This window comes from Podarcis filfolensis, assembly GCF_964270895.1.
Source record: "Podarcis filfolensis genome assembly, chromosome: 10".
Lineage (NCBI taxonomy): Eukaryota > Metazoa > Chordata > Lepidosauria > Squamata > Lacertidae > Podarcis > Podarcis filfolensis.
The window spans coordinates 28,312,563-28,330,504 of NC_139612.1; the positions used below are offsets into that span (position 1 = coordinate 28,312,563).

At 44.7% G+C, this 17,942-nt stretch overlaps 1 protein-coding gene across 2 annotated transcripts in view; it reads right to left on the reverse strand.

Moving 5' to 3' along the window:
* LRIG3 (leucine rich repeats and immunoglobulin like domains 3) overlaps window positions 1-16,411 on the reverse strand; it is a 56,344-nt gene extending 39,933 nt beyond the window's left edge. The window contains exons 1-3 of one of the 2 annotated variants that reach the window (XM_083574415.1): window positions 15,967-16,411; window positions 5,844-5,915; window positions 5,430-5,504 (exon numbers count right to left, since the gene is read on the reverse strand). In XM_083574415.1, the coding sequence (XP_083430541.1) occupies window positions 5,430-5,504; window positions 5,844-5,915; window positions 15,967-16,274 (455 nt within the window). In that variant the 5' untranslated portion in view covers window positions 16,275-16,411. Of the gene's footprint in view, window positions 1-1,948; window positions 2,107-5,429; window positions 5,505-5,843; window positions 5,916-15,966 lie in introns of those variants that run through there. The other variant, XM_083574416.1, reaches the window with a different exon arrangement.
* Between the last annotated feature and the right edge of the window lie 1,531 nt (window positions 16,412-17,942).

Genomic DNA, 17,942 nt, shown 5'->3' on the forward strand with positions numbered 1-17,942 from the left:
GACCGACTTCCAGGTTGATGGCGCCTGTGTGCATGCGCACAGGCACTCCTCCAACCCAGATGTGTGCTGGAAATAGCATGTGTGCATGCATGTGGCATGGAGAAGCACCCATGCGCACACGCACAAGCTATTTCCGGAGCACATACAGGTCAGAGGAGCGCCGGAAATAGCGTGTGTGCACACGCTCTGGCCCATCCTCCAATGGACAGAGCGTAGACCACCCCATCGTCCAGTAAGCTTGCTGACCCCTGATCTACACAAATGCCCAGCTCTGGGAACCGGAAGCTGGGTATATTTTTGCCTAGCAAAGGTCCCTTGTGAATTGGTGGCTGGGCAATCCAGAAGACAACTCACAGAAGAATTCAGTGTGGCCTCCCCTCAACTAAGTGGGGTACGGCTTTGTCATTTGATAAGCAGAAAAGCCATTTGCCATTTTAATTTTTATTTTGAAAAATCACCAGCATCTATTTTTGCAGAATCGTGGAGTTGGAAAAGAGACCATTTAGTCAAGCCCCCTTCCTCTATCTGCAATGTAGGATGTTTCTATAGCATCTCTGTCAGATGGCCACCCATCCTCTTCTTAAATATCCATAGAAAAGGAGATCCCAGAAATTCCTGAAGCAGTCTGAGGAAGCCTCACCTAACATTTAGCCAAAATCTGTTCTCCTGCAATTGCCACTCGTTGGTTCCAGTTTTGTTCTCTGCAGCAAGAAAGAACAAGTCTGTTCCATCTTCTACTATTCAAACACCACTGTCATATCTCTCTTAATCTTCCCTTCTCCAGACTAAATATACCCAGCTTTTTCAACAATTCTTCATAGGATTTACAGTGGTACCTCGGGTTACATCCGCTTCAGGTTACATATGCTTCAGGTTACAGACTCCGCTAACCCAGAAATAGTACCTCGGGTTAAGAACTTTGCTTCAGGATGAGAACAGAAATCGTGCTCCGGCAGCGTGGCGGCAGCAGGAGGCCCCATTAGCTAAAGTGGTGCTTCAGGTGAAGAACAGTTTCAGGTTAAGTACGGACCTCCAGAACGAATTAAGTACTTAACCTGAGGTACCACTGTAATTTACATACCCCCCATGCCTCCCTAGTCCTCTGGACACATTCCTGTTTATGTAGTAGCCAAACAGAGCACAGATTGACCAATGCAGAATAGAAAGAACCTGCAATCTCGATGATACTGCTTCTGTTAACGTACCCTAAGATTGTCTTGGTTTTTTTAAAAAAAAATCTGGAGCATAAAACATTCGCTCAGAACAGCAGACAATACGTGCTGACTACAATTCACTGCAGAAATTCCTAGGCACACAAGGTAAAAACTTAAAGCCTCAAACTTATACAAGGGTTACTCTTGTATAAAAGTGGGGGGGGGGGGGACATTGCCATAATGCAGCCACACTGATTCATAAGATGTCTCTTCCAAAGTGCACGACATCAAAATCACTTCCAACTTGCTAGATACTAACTTGGCACAACATATGGAAAATTTAAGTTCTGCGGTGTCAGGAATTTCACAGTTCAATCCCATACATGTCTAATCAATAGTAAGTACCGTCGATTACAACAGTTCCTACTCCCAGGTAAGCAGGTACAGGATCACAGCCTCAGCCATTCTTGCACATTCCAAGCTGTGAGCTCTGGGAGAATCAGCTTCGTCCTGGCAGGCCACAGGGTCGATTCTGCTTTGCAGGGGGTTTTGTGTGCCTGTGTGTGGCGGGGAACAGTTAGCTTGAAGAATGTAGAGCGAACATCCCTGATTACATACTCAACTGCCACCTGATCCCTGTCCTTTGCCTTTATTTTATTTTGTGCTCATCCCAAAGTTGGGCCCATGCTGTGCTGACCTAAAGGTGGCTTTCATGTCAAAGCAGCCATAATAAATTGCTACTATTTCTAATTCCAGTCATTCTCTGCAGAGGTCAGGAGGTGGATGGTACATACACTTGTAACCTCAGCCAAGTTCTGCTGAGCATAATCAGAAGCCTTCGGAGGCCATTCAGAGGCACTGTGTGAGTTTCAAAGGACAATGGTAACAAGACACCTCTTCTCAAGCAGCCCAACTGTGCCGCATAACAATTCCACATCTTTTCAGGAAACACCTTAAAAGAAATGTGTACTTTTATTTTATTTATAAGGGGGGAAAACACCATACACACAACCAAAATCAAATAAAGATCTTTATATTTGGCCGGCTGGCTAAACTAACATAAACTCACAAGTTCAAGATTGTGAGACTTGACTTTTGAAGTCTTTTCACAGCTGCAGAGGAATATTTTTAGGTTTTCCTGAGCTGCAGTGACACTTCCTTGGAATGTAAAAAGTAGAGGACACAACAGAAAGCCGTGGTGGCTGGTGCTGATTGAGACACGGTAGGGTGGAAAACAGGGAAACCAACAGTGGATGGAGCCAGCACCAAACGAAAGGCAGAGCCAAGCAATTCAAGTTTTGTCCCTCATCTTCCTCCTTGTGGTGTTCTGTTGCAAGGGCAACTCTGAGAAGGAAGCCAATAGGCAATGCTATTCACTGGATTGGTCATAAATAATGAGGTAAATATTTGAGGCCTTGCTAAGGGCAGATTGAGGTTGGTGGGGCAATGTCCCATTTGCACTAATGGAGCAGCTTCCACTAGCAGAGATAAATACAGTGGTACCTCGGGTTACAGATGCTTCAGGTTACAGACTCCACTAACCCAGAAATAGTATCTCGGGTTAAGAACTTTGCTTCAGAATGAGAACAGAAATCGTGCGGCGACCGCGTGGTGGCAGCTGGAGGCCCCATTAGCTAAAGTGGTATCTCAGGTTAAGAACAGTTTCAGGTTAAGAACGGACCTCCAGAATGAATTAAGTTCTTAACCCGAGGTACCACTGTAATAATACTAATACTACTACTAAAGGTAAAGGTAAAGGGACCCCTGACCATTAGGTCCAGTCGCGGTGACTCTGGGGTTGCGGCGCTCATCTTGCTTTATTGGCCAAGGGAGCCGACATACAGCTTCCAGGTCATGCGGCAAGCATGACTAAGCCGCTTCTGGCGAACCAGAGCAGCGCATGGAAACGCCATTTACCTTCCCGCCGGAGCGGCATCTATTTATCTACTTGCACTTTGACGTGCTTTCGAACTGCTAGGTGGGCAGGAGCAGGGACCGAGCAAAGGGAGCTCACCCCGTTGTGGGGATTCAAACCACTGACCACCCATCTGACTGTGTTGCCCCAGCCACTCTGATGGCTTCCAACAAATCAAAACATCAAACATTAAAAACTTCCATATACAGAGCTGTCTTCAGATGTATTCTAAAAGTTGTATAGTTATTTATCTCCTCGAAGTCTGATGGGAGGGCGTTCCACAGGGCAGGCGCCACTACTGAGAACGCCCTCTGCCTGGTTCCCTGTAACCTCACTTCTCACAATGAGGGGAACTGCCAGAAAGCCCTTGGACCTCAGTGTCCAGGCTGAACAATGGGGTTGTGATAAGATTTCATGGTATGGCAATTTGTAAGTCGTTCATTCACAAGAGAGCTTTATATATATATAAAAATGATTCTGTGCATGAAAATGGTAAGGTAAAGACACTACATGAGGACCTTAGCATAGTCAAAAATAAATGAGTGAATTGATCTTAAAAATCTTGATTAACTTGCACAACAGCTCAGGCTGAACGATAGGGGTGGAGACCTTAGAAACCGAACTTTTACGCCACAAGTTGATATTTCACCTATGGAATTCTATAGTAATTGGCTGTTGTTAATTTTATGGACCAGCTCTCCACTTCTTCTTCTTTCCCTCCATAAACCATCTGCCTTTCCTTTTCAGTTCTCTCCTCCACCCAGCCTAATCTATAAGAAAGCCACACCAATATCAAATGTCATCCAGCTCTTTCTCAAATAGGAGCAGAGCAGACACAGCGGCTGCAACCAGCTGACTTAGCTGACCTAAGCTCAGAGTAAAAACAGCAGGATAATAAGTCACCAGATGTAAGCAATTGAATACTGATCACTTTCATTAACTGAACGGCTTCCCAAAATTTACCATATTATTTTAACCCTTTAGCGTCCTCTACCAACAGACACCGTGCAACTTGTACTTACCGTATTTTTTGCTCTATAAGACTCACTTTTTCCCTCCTAAAAAGTAAGGGGAAATGTGTATGCGTCTTATGGAGCGAATGCAGGCTGCACAGCTATCCCAGAAGCCAGAACAGCAAGAGGGATTGCTGCTTTCACTGCACAGCGATCCCTCTTGCTGTTCTGGCTTCTGAGATTCAGAATATTTTCTTTCATATTTTCCTCCTCCAAAAACTAGGTGCGTCTTGTGGTCTGGTGTGTCTTATAGAGCGAAAAATACGGGTAAGTACAGATTTTCACTGTTAGAAAAAATGAGACAACCATGAAGCAATCGAACGGCACTTCCAAATCACACAAAGAACAACATTTCTTAAGGATCAGAAAACTTAGACTGAGAAGTTCTTACAAACATTCCATTTCACAGAAATTTAGTGTAATGTATGATGTTGGTCTTTTGTTTTATTTTGCTTTGGTTCTTGTCTGTTTTTTGTAAGTTTTGGCGGTTTTAAAATTGGAGTTTTAAGTACATTATGTTGGTATGGGAAACTGTTGTGTGATGGGCCAATGGCCGTAATAAAGTTCAATACAATTCCATTTCACAGGAGCAAAAGGTTGTGAGTTGGAAAGTTGCCAAATTCTTGAGAAAAGGGAAATTATTGTGATCAATATTCAGAATTGGATGTTCAATTCTGCTTTTCTTAATTTCTAGCTAAATATACAGACCTAGAATTTTAAAAACAAAAATATGGATCATTAGAAAAGGTAAAAGTCTTGACAAAGAGGTGCTCTGTTCAAACACTCAATTCAACTGGTGCGAGTTCAGCCTTTTTTTAAAAAAAAAGAAGTACTTCATGTATGCAAATCCATATGTTCTGTTGGACTGAAGTCTGCATGTTTCCCATAATCTCTATCTATGACATATTTTTGGAAGAAGCCACTCTACGAAAGCCAGCAACCAACTCCAGGCAAGCAGCAGCATAGGAAGCTAACTTACACAAAGTCAGAATGTTGACTCCCAGGCACAGACTATACAAGTGTAGGCCTGGCTTGCACACAATGCTAAACCATAGTTTAGCTCTACATGCACAAGTTTGAATGAGCCCAAGCACACCCAACCCTCCCCTCTCCTCCCACGCAACTAGAAGGACTTCTGCAGTATTTAGTTTCACTTGTTATGAATCCTAGAAAGCGAAATTAAGCTGTACTGAAGTGCTTCTCCTAGTGGTCCAGAAAGGAGAGGGAAGTGTGCATATTCAATGTTTCATTCACTTGAGCTCATTCTATCTTGTCTGCATAGTGATAAATCATGGTTAAACATTATGTTTTCAAATATGAATAAAAATATTTTAAAAATCGACTTACAAAGTCAGGAGAGTGATGTTTGCTGAAACAGGTCCCAAATTTGGTATGGCTTCAAATTCATTACTGTTTAGTTTTCTGCCAACATTAAAAAAAACAAAAACACAAGTCAGCTGACACAGAAACAAGAGCCGATTGGTATTTTCTGATTTCCACTTGGCCATTTTAACCCATTGCACTAACTTAAAGTAGCCCCGCCCCCCGCCAAAGAGAAGTGGGGACAACCTACGGCAACAATGACGTACATAGATACCCTCTGAAACGCCCCCCCCCCCCCCGGTAAGTTATAGTTTCATTTCACATTGTATAATTTTGTGCCCATGCATCGCTATGAATACCACCACTCAAAATCATTTAAAGGAATGTATCTTACATCATGCATATTATAGTCAAACAGAAGAACATGCAGCCACTTACATTTCTCGCAGTTTACCAAGGTGACTCAAGGAACTAGGCTTGATTGAAGACAATTTATTGTGGCTCAGATCTCTGCAAGGATAAAAGAAGAAAAAAAGCTCTTGTGTCAACTTTCACCAATATCAGGTACATTTCAAAGAGAACAAGCAAGTAGCTTGCACAGAAGGAAACTGGATCATATATTGAAATATAACACATAAAAAGCACACTGGTTTTGTTGTGCTTCTCCCCTCCATCTATAGATAACCTTGTTATTGTTCTTCTAAGGCAGGTGTGAGGAACTTGTGGCTCTCCATAGGCTGTTGGACTCCAACTCCCATCATCCCTTACCAGTGCCTTTTCATTCTCCACCATCTGATCCAGGGGTAAGGAACTTGTGACTTGCCCAACGTTTCAGGTCTACAAGTCCCATCACCCACAATCACTGGCCACGCTGGCTGGCTGACTGGGGAGTGTTGAAGGCCCACAGGAAGATACTTTTGCATCCGCTTAAGTTGGTTCAATTAATTGCCAATAAAACACCGTCACAGTTCTACATCTCCTATTCAGTATATGAGCCAAACTCCCCCCCCCCCCATAGAAGTCTAGGGGGCCAAAGACTGTTGTTATAGTCTAGCGACATCTGGCAAATCCAACATAAAGCTGTTGCTCAATTTATGGCTTTCACCTGGTAAGTCTAAATTTGCAAAGTCTAGGTATATTGACGGCTGGGTGGTACGGAAACCTCTCCTCTCCTGTGTTCACGTGTCTTTGCACCATTAATTCTCACACATAAAAATGTTAATGCAAGCCATATGTGAGTAGTGGAAAACAGGCCTGGATAAACACTCCAGCCTCAAGACATTTCGAATGCAAAGCTGAACGAAACAGCCCCATCTGCCACAGATGTGTCTATCCTGCAGCATCCTAAGCCCGCTTCCTCATGTGCATCAGCCATAATGGATGGAGGCATAAGTCTTTCCAGGGCACCCTTGACGGAACTGAAGAGATGTAGGCCAACTAATTCAACAAGACTGAAACGGTGATCTGAATTAAGCTCACTTTAACACAGAGAGAGGCCTTTCTCCTGCCTCTGCACCTCATCTGGAATATTTGGCCTTGGCTCACAGGGATTAGAAGAACTATGCAAAGCCACAGCCAAAATGCTATGAAGTCATGGCTGTTAAAAGTCTAATACATTACTGTTCATCCTGCATTAGACAAGAATCAGCAATTATTTCAACAAAGAGCTTTCAAAATCCTGCTGCAAAAAAGTGCTGTTTCCAACAACCTGCCTTTCTTCAGTTCACCTAAAAAGTAAGAAAGCAGGATGGGGGGGGGGAGAGACACCCTATGAAAATTTATTTAAAACATGCTTGTTTGCCTTAGGACCTACCAGACAGTATCAGACATGAGTGGATTTGTTCTGCTGTAGTTATAACATTGGGGCGAGGAAGGGGGGGGAGAGGGAAATCTGGCAGAGCCTTTAAACTATAAAAATCCTGCAATTACAACCATTGCTGTGCATGATCACCAAACTGGAGCCAGACACTTTCACTCAGAGCTCAAGCTCACCATCCATCTGGAGTCCATCAAGGCAACCATAAGCATAACAACTTGCATTATGTTTCAGACTAAATTTGTGTTTTCTGACACTGCCGATATCCACAGATTTTCCATGCACTGTGCTGCTTTAAAGCGGGGTGGGGGGGTGGGAGGAGATGCAAATATCCCTCAAAAAGCCCTTAAGGTTTTCTTAAACCTGATTCGGAAAATTATGACTCCCATCCCAAAAAAATTACAGTGTGCCTTTATTGCTCAACAGCTCAAATCAAACAATTACCAGCACTTTAATAGGTCTTCTATTTATAGCAATTTTTTACACTATCTAGAATCATCAAGGAGAAGATGACTCTTTTGAAGAGATAAGCATTCCTGCAAAACTGCTAGAAACAGGATGGGAGCTGAAATAATGATATAATCCTTTCTGAAATCAGCTTCTCCCCTGATGTAATAGGTTTTTAAGTGTGCGCATTTGTCTTTTTAAAAGGGCAGGAGAAACAAATACAATTTCTTAAACCAGTAGAAAAAATAATGTGAACAGACCTCCTCCTTATAATTTAGGAGCAGAAGCTGGAATCACAAAAGTGGTGGAAACACATTTTCCACTCCCAATTGCCTCCCCCCTCTTTGCCCTTCCCTTAAACCACAGTACATGGAAAGAAAAATCTCTACAGTGGTTTAAGCTTACTAGTAGCACTTTGAAACTTATAAGGAGGCTGGATTCAGGCATTTCAAGTGCAAGCTTCACTTTTGAAAGCAGAGCACATTTTAAAATGCCATGCTGTTGGTACAAACTCAAAAGTGCAGCTTCCACACTCTTCTCACCTTAGAAGACACATAGTGGACTGCTGGCTTGGAAGCTTTTTCCTGCAAATGGAAAGCTCAGGAAGACCTTCTTGAGGGGGAAGCTTCTGCACATGAAACTTCTGGTGCAGTTTTGCTTTCAAAACAGAATTCTCTCTGTGTATAACATAAACTTAAAGGACATTTTAACAACCCTCTGCTAAAAGATAGCAATACTTGCTGCTTTAGTATATAAATGCAGAATTTAAACTCATCAGTTAACATTTTTTTCAGTTCACAAATGAACAGAAATAAATATTTATCTAGAGTCGACACTTGAGTCTGATTGAGGGAGGGATTGACATTTTGGGGGGAGGTACATCAGATAAACAGAAGGGTGTTGTATGTTTAACATCTCCCTTCTCTACTGCATTAGCAAGGAGGAGAGCATTTGCTTCCAGTTTCAACTAACTATGGTTTGTTGATATGTGGGGATCTGGTTAGTCTTCAAACTATGGTTTAGTGTAGCAAGTCATGATCAGAAGAACCAAGGTTTGAACTCTGCTTATTTCCCAAAACTGTGGTTAAGGCAAACCACAGTTAACCTGGTTTCAGAAATATCGATAAACTTCAGTTAGTTCAAGCAAGGGCACTTTTAAGAGATAGGAGGAGGGAAAGTCAGAAAGCAGGACAATCAACATACGCATAAGGCACCGAAGTATTCCACAATTTCAACTTTTAACAATCCTTGGTTTGTGGAATGGTACTAAGCTGTACTAAATAAGGTCTTCCAAGCCTGTGTTCCTGTGTTTGTCCAAGTAAGTGCTCACCATGAAGGATGGTGTTATCAGCAATAAGATTCACAATTAATCTCAACAAAGTGAAGTGGTGAAGAAACAGCTCTTCGGACGTTTTATAAATGTGTATGTTAGGGATCAGCTCCATGTGTGCCATTTAGGTGCAATCAATATGGTCTTTCTTGGAAATGCCTGAAACTTAATTCAAAATTTTAAAATGCAAATCCAGCAGCAGCTTCTTAATCAATTCCCATTGGGGCCTTTATAGCTGCTAATTCAGCAAAAAGAAGGAAAGCTAAAAAACAAAGAGGCAGGCTGTAGCTGTTTTAAGACACAGATCCAAAGTGACTCATAAATCAGCATGCTATGTTCAGATTTTAGTCTGGAAAATGCTGAAGAACAGCTGTGAAAACTATCCAAACTTTTTTCCTCTGGCAATTCTGGTAAGAACTGGAAGGTTTAGAAAATGTAAATACCAAGATGTAATACAAACATTAGCAGAAACCATCCTTTAGATTTCCCCCTGTCTCAGTGACAGCTTCAACATTCCTAGACAAACCCTGGTAAAATAATCTAGAATTCCAAAGAGAACTGAAAAAACAGCAAAGATGTATGGCGACTGTTCAGAGTCTCTCTTCCTCTCCCATCCTGGCTGCTAAACTTTAAACCTAACAAAAGCGAAGTTCTTAAACTGTAGAGTGTTTCTCTTGAGCGACTAGCCTCCTGCCCTGAAAGCAGAGGCAAACCGTAAAGAAAATTTGTTGATAAATTATTACAAACACTCACAAGCTCTGAACAGTCTTGGTTTTATTTAAGTCTGTGAATACCTCTTCAGTGAAAGCCTGTAGTAAAAAACTGTGTTAAAATTGGCCACTTTCCCTCACTTGGAGACTTTTGCTATGTCAACTGCAATTACAAGAGTAACCACAACTCAGACAACACATACAGATAATACAATTTTGGTCCTCCATCAGCCAGTTCAAAAAACAGGTCTGGGATTCGCAGTTGCATCATTTGTTCCAACCCACCACCCAAAATCACATCCAGCAAGAAATCTGAATGTAGGGGGGGGGGTAGGTTTTTCACTCAGATGGCTACCAGTGTTTAAGATAGCAAGAAAAGCCTGCTGGATAGCCCATCTAGTCCATAATCCTATTCTCACGCAGACAACCAGATGTCTGTAAGCAGCATTTGTGCACAAGAGCACTCTCTCCTCAGAAATGGGGTGGTTGCCTTGAGTGGGAAGAACTAAAGGGACACATGCGATAGGGGAAAGCTCTGGTCAAGCGAGAATTAATCAGCATCTCTCTACAGCACAGATGAAGCACTTCTAGCCCTCCAGATGTTGTTGAGACTCCTATCAGCCCCAGCCAGCATAACCAATGGTCTATGAGAGGTTTACTCACAAAATCATAGAACGTAGTGTTGCAAGTAACCCTGAGGATCATCTAGTCCAACCCTCTGCAATACAGTTGTCCCATACAGGGATCAAACCTGCAACCTCAGCATTCTCAGCTCCACGCTCTCACCAGTTGAGCTATACTCAAGCAACATCTGGAGGATCCTCACCTCTGCTCTACAGAAGGACCTAAAATTCACTTCAAAAATTTGCACTGCTTAGGGCAGGCATCCCCAAGCTCGGCCCTCCAGCTGTTTTGGGACTACAATTCCCATCATCCCTGACCACCGGTCCTGTTAGCTAGGGATGATGGGAGTTGTAGTCCCAAAACAGCTGGAGGGCCGAGTTTGGGGATGCCTGGCTTAGGGTAATTAAGTCTATAAAAAATCTTACAGGAGTTAGCCTGCAATCCCCCTCCCCCTTGAAATAAATTATAGTAGACTACACTAAGCTTACTTCTGAGTAGACACGTATGGGGTTGCACTCTTAGCATGCTATTTCGATCATTTTTACATACAGCCTATTCCTTAATATGTTTGCTCAAATGTAAGCTGCATTCTGGGAAAGCAAGCATAGGATTGCTCTCTTGAAGTCCACACCCCAAAACTGCATTCCTTACACATTTGGGAGTAAACACTACTGAACTCGTGTGGTTTGCTCCCAAGTGTGAAAAGGAATGCAGTCTTGGGCCGAAATGCTAAGCACTCTGGAAAACACATTCCTCTGCACAGTTTACTCAGAAGCAACCCTACTGGAACTTACCTCCCAGTAGATGTGTTTAGAATTACAGACTTTCTGGAAAGTAAGATCCTCTGAAATCAGTAGGAACTCTTCCCTGGGAAATATATTGGTGAGGTGCCAGAGATTTAAGATTTTTGAAGCAAGTAGTTTTGGTTATATAATCAACATGAACTCCCATCACGAATATTTCGGCAAACATGCTTGCAGCCTCATATTATTCACAGACAAAACTATCTGGGACAACAGTGATCTATGCTAATAACAACTATTTTGTTTCCTTATTGCCCCTTAACTGCCTAGAGTTCTTTAGCAGTCTCAGTTCTGCTGCATAAGAACAACAGGAGGCAGGAGAAGAAGGCCACATGTCTGCCTGCACGCTTTTTAAGGGGGGTGGAAAAGCAAGTAATGAACAGGAACTTCTAAAGGCATTTAACTCAAACAAAAGAAACATTTGCACAAAACCTAGCAGACCACATGGTCTGGTGACACCTACAAAGATGGTAACCCTGTGAGTTTAAGAACAAGTGACACAGCTGCCCAATGAGTGATCACAGCAGGGTTCCTTACAAAAGGCCAAGTGCTTATTTATACAAGTGGAGCCCATTTTTCACACTTCTTTTAAAGGAATGCGAATGTACATATGGACAATTTACGTCTCCAGGGGAAATCCAATTAGAAAGCTTCCACTGTGCTAACTGAAACAACAAAAGATCTGTTTGTTTTAGTGGCCACTAAATTAACTGTCACAGAGATATCTTGCTATTATTTCTGTTGACCCAATATCCGTTTTAGAAAAAAACCCTTTAAAATCAGTTTTAATTCCTAATTAGCATTTTTTCTATAAATTACTTGCTAGGATTTCCTGTAGTTCCACTCATTTGTTAGATCCGTACTATTGCACCTTTAACTGAGTGTCCTGGAAAACTACCATCATATTTGATAAACTTTTGTTGAAAAGTTTACGGGATTTTTTTTTTGTTTAAAATCAAATCTACAAATAAAAATTGTGACAAACGTTTCTTGTCAAATAATAGCTTGGCCTTTAGATTATTCAAATATTTGTGGCTCCAATCTTATGCACAACTTAAAGGTAAAGGTACCCCTGACCATCAGGTCCAGTCACTGACGACTCTGGGGTTGCGGCGCTGTCTCGCTCTATAGGCCGAGGGAGCCGGCGTTTGTCCGCAGACAGCTTCTGGGTCATGTGGCCAGCATGACTAAGCCGCTTCTGGCGAACCAGAGCTGCTTCTGGCGAACCAGAGCAGCACATGGAAACGACGTTTACCTTCCCGCTAGAGCAGTACCTATTTATCTACTTGCACTTTGACGTGCTTTCGAACTGCTAGATGGGCAGGAGCTGGGACCGAACAACAGGAGCTCACCCCGTTGCGGGGATTCGAACCGCCGACCTTCTGATTGGCAAGTCCTAGGCTCTGTGGTTCCCAACTTACCTGGGAGTAAATGCCATTGAACTCAATAGAGCTTACTTTTGAGTAGGGACTGTTCTGTTAATGTTCCACAGAGTCAAACCCAGGTGTTATGAATACAACAGTCACTTTTTCTCAGTAAGGAAGACCTCCAGAGGAGGCAATTGAACAGAATTAGCCAGAACTAATTCAAAGACTTTAAAGTTCTTATCTGCACTTGCTTCTGAAGTGCAACAGAAAATTAATAAACCAATTGAGATGTGATTGTAACGACAAGAGGTTAAGCTCAATCACACTATTCCAAAGTTTTTCACCTTCTTTCTGACTTTAGAAAATTTCCAAGTCTTTGTGGAGGAATCAGTGTGGATACTAGATAAGAAAATACCAGCTCAATCATGTCCATCTCTCATGCTTGTGTTGATGAGTTAATTTAACAGCCAGTGGAATCAGTAACTTAGCATAAGAGACTGAAACCCACAGCACAATGAATGAATGCTTGTCAAGTTACAACTACTTTACTGTGTCAATAAATCATCACGTGAACAAAAGCACAAGAGACCACAACTTTTCTAAAACTGCTCTCAGCTTGGAGGAATGTTGCTCAGGGACCATACTGGGTCCCATATTTGCTTAAACAAGTATCAGCCAGAGCAGTTCTCAAAAATCCACGTTTTTTATACAGCCAACATTTGGAAAAAGTGGAGTTGGAATGTAGGATGCCAGAAACCCTTGTTTTAAAGCAACATATTTAATATACATTTAATTAGCAGAGAGTCAGAGTCCCCTGCCTATTAATACAATGGCATTTCAATACATATTTGTATTGCTTTTAATTCTCTATGAAGTCCTGTATTGTTTCCAAGCCATATTTCTGCATCATTCTCCCGATAACAGAGACTCCCAGGGCAATGGTTTCTGCACATGCACTAAAGATGTTACCAACTGTAGATCAGCATCCTCCTTGAGTAAAAAGAAACTATGTTTGGATGCTTCCTAGTGAACATAGCAATTTTCATTATGCATTAGGCTCATCATACATTAAGTTATATGTACATGATATAATAATGAAAATTTCCACATGAAAGTGCCACCCATTTCTTTGACTTTTTGATGTGTCATTATAGGATAACGGCATTGAGGAAATGGAAGGGGGAACAAAATTGCATCATTTTTTTCCAAGGAAAGGTACAGATCAGTGTTAGAAACTGAAATATGAAAGCTGGGAGCTACATGGCACCTTAAACCTAGGTTATGGGCGCAACAACGGAATGTCTAGGCGCACTTTTTTATAACAGGAATACAAAGCTGAAAATGAACGAACTGCAGCTAAAATACTATGTTCATTTTTCACATCCTTCCCCTACCCACCCCCATAATATTCTTAAGAGGGTCTCTTCTTCAGTCTTCAGAGAGTAGCTGGAAGCGGGGAGGCAGAAAAAGGTCCTCCTTTCCTTCCACTCTGCAGTTTTAATCTGAAATCTTAGGCGCAATACTGCGCCCAGAGCTCAGAAACTGCTCACGCTGATGAAATTCCCTGTCGCAAAATGCGCCTAGAACAATGGGAGTTTCAGACAGAATAGGCCTGGGATATTAACCCTGCCCACTACACTCCTATATGATGTCCATTCTACACAGAAGAAATCCACTTTGCCCTACAGACACACAACTAACCACATTTACACATCCCTCTGCCTCACATCCCACCCCCCACTCAGAAGTTTCAAGTTGATTACTTGCGCCAGTCAAGACTGACATCTGGAGCTGGTACCCTTAGGCAAGGCTCCAGCATCTCACGGCCCCGGCACCTGCCAACATGAGAGGTTTGGACCCGCCTCAAGAAGATGAGCTTCCACCCTCTTTGAAGCAATCGTTCCTCTTCACCTCCTCCTCCTCAGAGGAGGAGGCAGAAACCAAAGCAAGTGGGAGGTGCAAGGGGCAGCCACTTTCCCTCTCTCTCTCCCCCACCTTTCCCTCTGCACAGCAGTGGGAACAGAACCTAGCCCTGCTTCCAGATGGAGCACCTAGGCGAGGGGGCTGGCCTGTTCAATGCCACCCTGGCTGCTCCTTCACCCATCCAAGCCCTCCCCTCAGGACCACAACCTTCAAAGGAGCATTAGGCAACTTTGTGAAGGCAACCAGCAAATTACTAGTTACGGCAACCGTGCGCTACCTCCAGGAACAGAGGCGGCGGCAGCAACAGTAGAGAGCTATTGCTTTCCTTCCACGCTTAAGGGTCTCCCAGAGGGAGCTGATTGACCACCGCAGGGAACAGGATGCTGGAATACATAGGCCTTGGCTCTGAAGTTCTTACAGTGGGTTGGAGTTGCCCCCACCAGGGCCCAACTCCACATGTTGGCCCAAGAGAAGCAGTGGTATCTGTTTTGCTCACTGATGAGCTCCCCATGTGTAGTGCAGCAGCTTGGAGGCACTCCCTCTAGGAAGGCCCAGCAGATTCCACCCATACCTCCCTATTGCGTGAGAGAGAGAGGGTAGGGCAGGGCCTCTGTCTTATCTCTCACCTGCTCACTTTGTAGCTGGCCTCTGGGCAACGCAACAGGCTGAGATTGAGTGCAACAGTCCCAGTTCCACGTCCCAGAGAGAAACAAAGCGAGGGGATTGTGTTGAGGGGGTGGGATTCCTCAAAAGGAGAGGTGGCTCTCCATTATGCTGGTGGGACTCCCAAGTCCCATTGGCTCCAGCCAGCGTGGTCTATGGTCAGGGTTGAAGCACTGGTTTTCCACCTCTGCTTTGAAGCCATCCCTGTCACCTGACAGCTCACCCGCTTTGGAGCCAGGAACTTCGCTTGGACGCCCTGCCATTTGGGTGGGTTCATCTTTCCCCCCTCCTCTAGTGGCAAAGCACAGACAGTGTGTGGAAGCCACCAATCTCTAGGAATCAGCTTGCTAAGAGAATGGGGAACACAAGGAGGGTCACTCAAAACATGCCACTGCCCCTATGTGCAGCTCAGGGGTGCAGCATCTGCCTTGCCCACCACACAAGGTCCTGGGTTCAAACAACCAAGTTTTATTGGCAGACGGAGAAGACAGGAATATATGAATCGAAATGTAGAATTGGCATCTGTTCACAAGGAGGAGATGCTTCGAGATAAAACTATACAGGCCTAATAAGGTGAAAAAGCACCACTCAAGTCTAAGTCCTGGGTTCTCCAAGAGGCCCAAAATCTTGGCGAGCCGCTGTCAGCCCGCGCAGACAACACCGAACTAGATGGGACTCTGCAAAAGGTTCGTCCCTTCCACACTCCGGCCCATTTTAAACTTATTAAGCGGCGCAGAAATCAAATGAGAACAGGAATAAGAGCACGCGAAAGAATAAATCAAAGCCATTCGCTCCTGGGACGCGGGGAGCCCGGAGCGCCCCCTAGCGCCCCCAAGCCCGCCAGGAGCGCAGCCCGCTCGCCCGCTCTCGCTACTCACAGCTGCACGACCCAGTCCGGGAGAGGCTCGGGCACTCGGCTCAGCTTCAGGCGGCTGCAGTCCAGCAGTTCCCCCCGGCAGCGGCACGGCAGCGCCGGGCACCCTTCGGCCAGCGCCGAGGAGGAGGAGAAGAAGGCGACCAGGCAGCAGCAGCGCAGGAGCAGCGGCGGCAGCAGCGCGGCGCCCATGGCCGGAGCTCCCTTGGCGCGCGTCGGCGCGGCGCGCTTTCCGACGGGGCTGCCGGGCGCGCTCGGGGGGCGCGGAGCGTGTCCCGTTTTGGGGGTGCTGGGCCGGAGGCTCCCTTTCATGGCCGCCTGCCCCCGCTAGACCCGCGGGCGAGGCTCCGCCGCTGCACAGCCAACTCCAGACGCCTCGCCAAACTTTCCGCCGCCGCCGCTGCTCCTCGTCGCGGCAGCGCCTGCCTGGGCCCGCCCCCTGCCATGTGATGACAACAAGGCGGAGGGCGGGCGCTCGGGAAGAGATGCTCGACGGCAGAGGCGAAGCAGCCGGCCTCGCCGACGGAGCTGCGCCGCGCAGACGAGGCCAGCAGCCCCGCTGTTGGAGGGACGGGGGGCCAAGACCTCCAGGAAGCGCTCCTGGCTTCCCCCTCTTTTCTACCCGCCTTCGAGGCTTTCTACCAAGACCCGTCTGCAGAAAAGAAACGCGCGCAATTTCAAGAAGTCTCCCAGTCCGCAAACAACTCTCTCTCGCAGCACAGGAGCCAGCTAGCAAAGCCCAAGCTATTTTGCTAGGAACTCACCACGAACGCCTCCCTTGTTCTCTTAACATGGCATTGGCACCCATCCGGCTGGAAAAGAAGAAAAGCCCTGCAACAACGGGTGCCATCAGTGCCGGATTTACTTATAAGCTAAACAAGCTATAGCTTAGGGCCCCACTCCCTTGGCCTCCCCCCCCCCAAAAAAAAATTAAAGGAAAAAACCCTGTACAGTGGTACCTCGGGTTACATACACTTCAGGTTACAGACGCTTCAGGTTACAGACTCCACTAACTCAGAAATTGTGCTCCGGCGGCAGCGGGAGGCCCCATTAGCTAAAGTGGTGCTTCAGGTTAAGAATAGTTTCAGGTTAAGAACGGACCTCCGGAACGAATTAAGTACTTAACCCGAGGTACCACTGTATGTACATTTCCAAAATATAAGATAAAAAACAAATAGAATAAAATCTACATGCAGCAACAGTGTTTTGTGTTGTGTAGGCTCCTATGGTGTAAGCAATGTGCCCCGCCTGCTAGCCTGCTCTCTAAAATATCACTGCTTTGCTCCTTTCTATATATAGGGTACCTTCATTCTGCATGGACTGGTTGCATGGCAACATGGGCAAATGGCTTTAGATACCTATTAGGTCCATAAATTACCATATAGCATATATTCAACACAAAAAACACTGACAATTTGTTGTTGACAAAGGACAGCTGGACATATAAAGGGCCCCATTACTTTCAGTAGCTTAGGGCCTCATCAAACCTCTTTGAAGACTTAGGGACAAAGTTTCATGGGCATCTACTGCAATTTGGGGGGGGGGAGGGGTTTGAAGTAAATTTTTCCAAACAAAATGATTCCTCTCACCAGCCCAATCCTGTTATGCTCTTACGGCCTTATTACCAGGTCACCCTTTTAGCTGTGAGCAGGCAGTGGTGCCACTATTGAACAGGGGCTCCCACTCATCGCCATTTTAATTTGCCCAAATTGCAATGCTCCAGCTCATAGATCTGTGAAATACGGTGTTTACTAGGCGTAAACCCTGCTGAACTCAATTTGGTTTACTTCTGAGTAAAATATAGATTAGGATTGTACTGTTAGGGGGACATATACACCCATTTTTTTGTCATGCATATGAACAGTAAACAGTCTATAGAATGCTCTCCCCAGCAAGGCCTGCCTGGCACCTACATTAACATCTTCTTGGTACCAGTTTAGACTTCCTTTATTCCCAGGTATTGATGGCACCTGTTGGGTT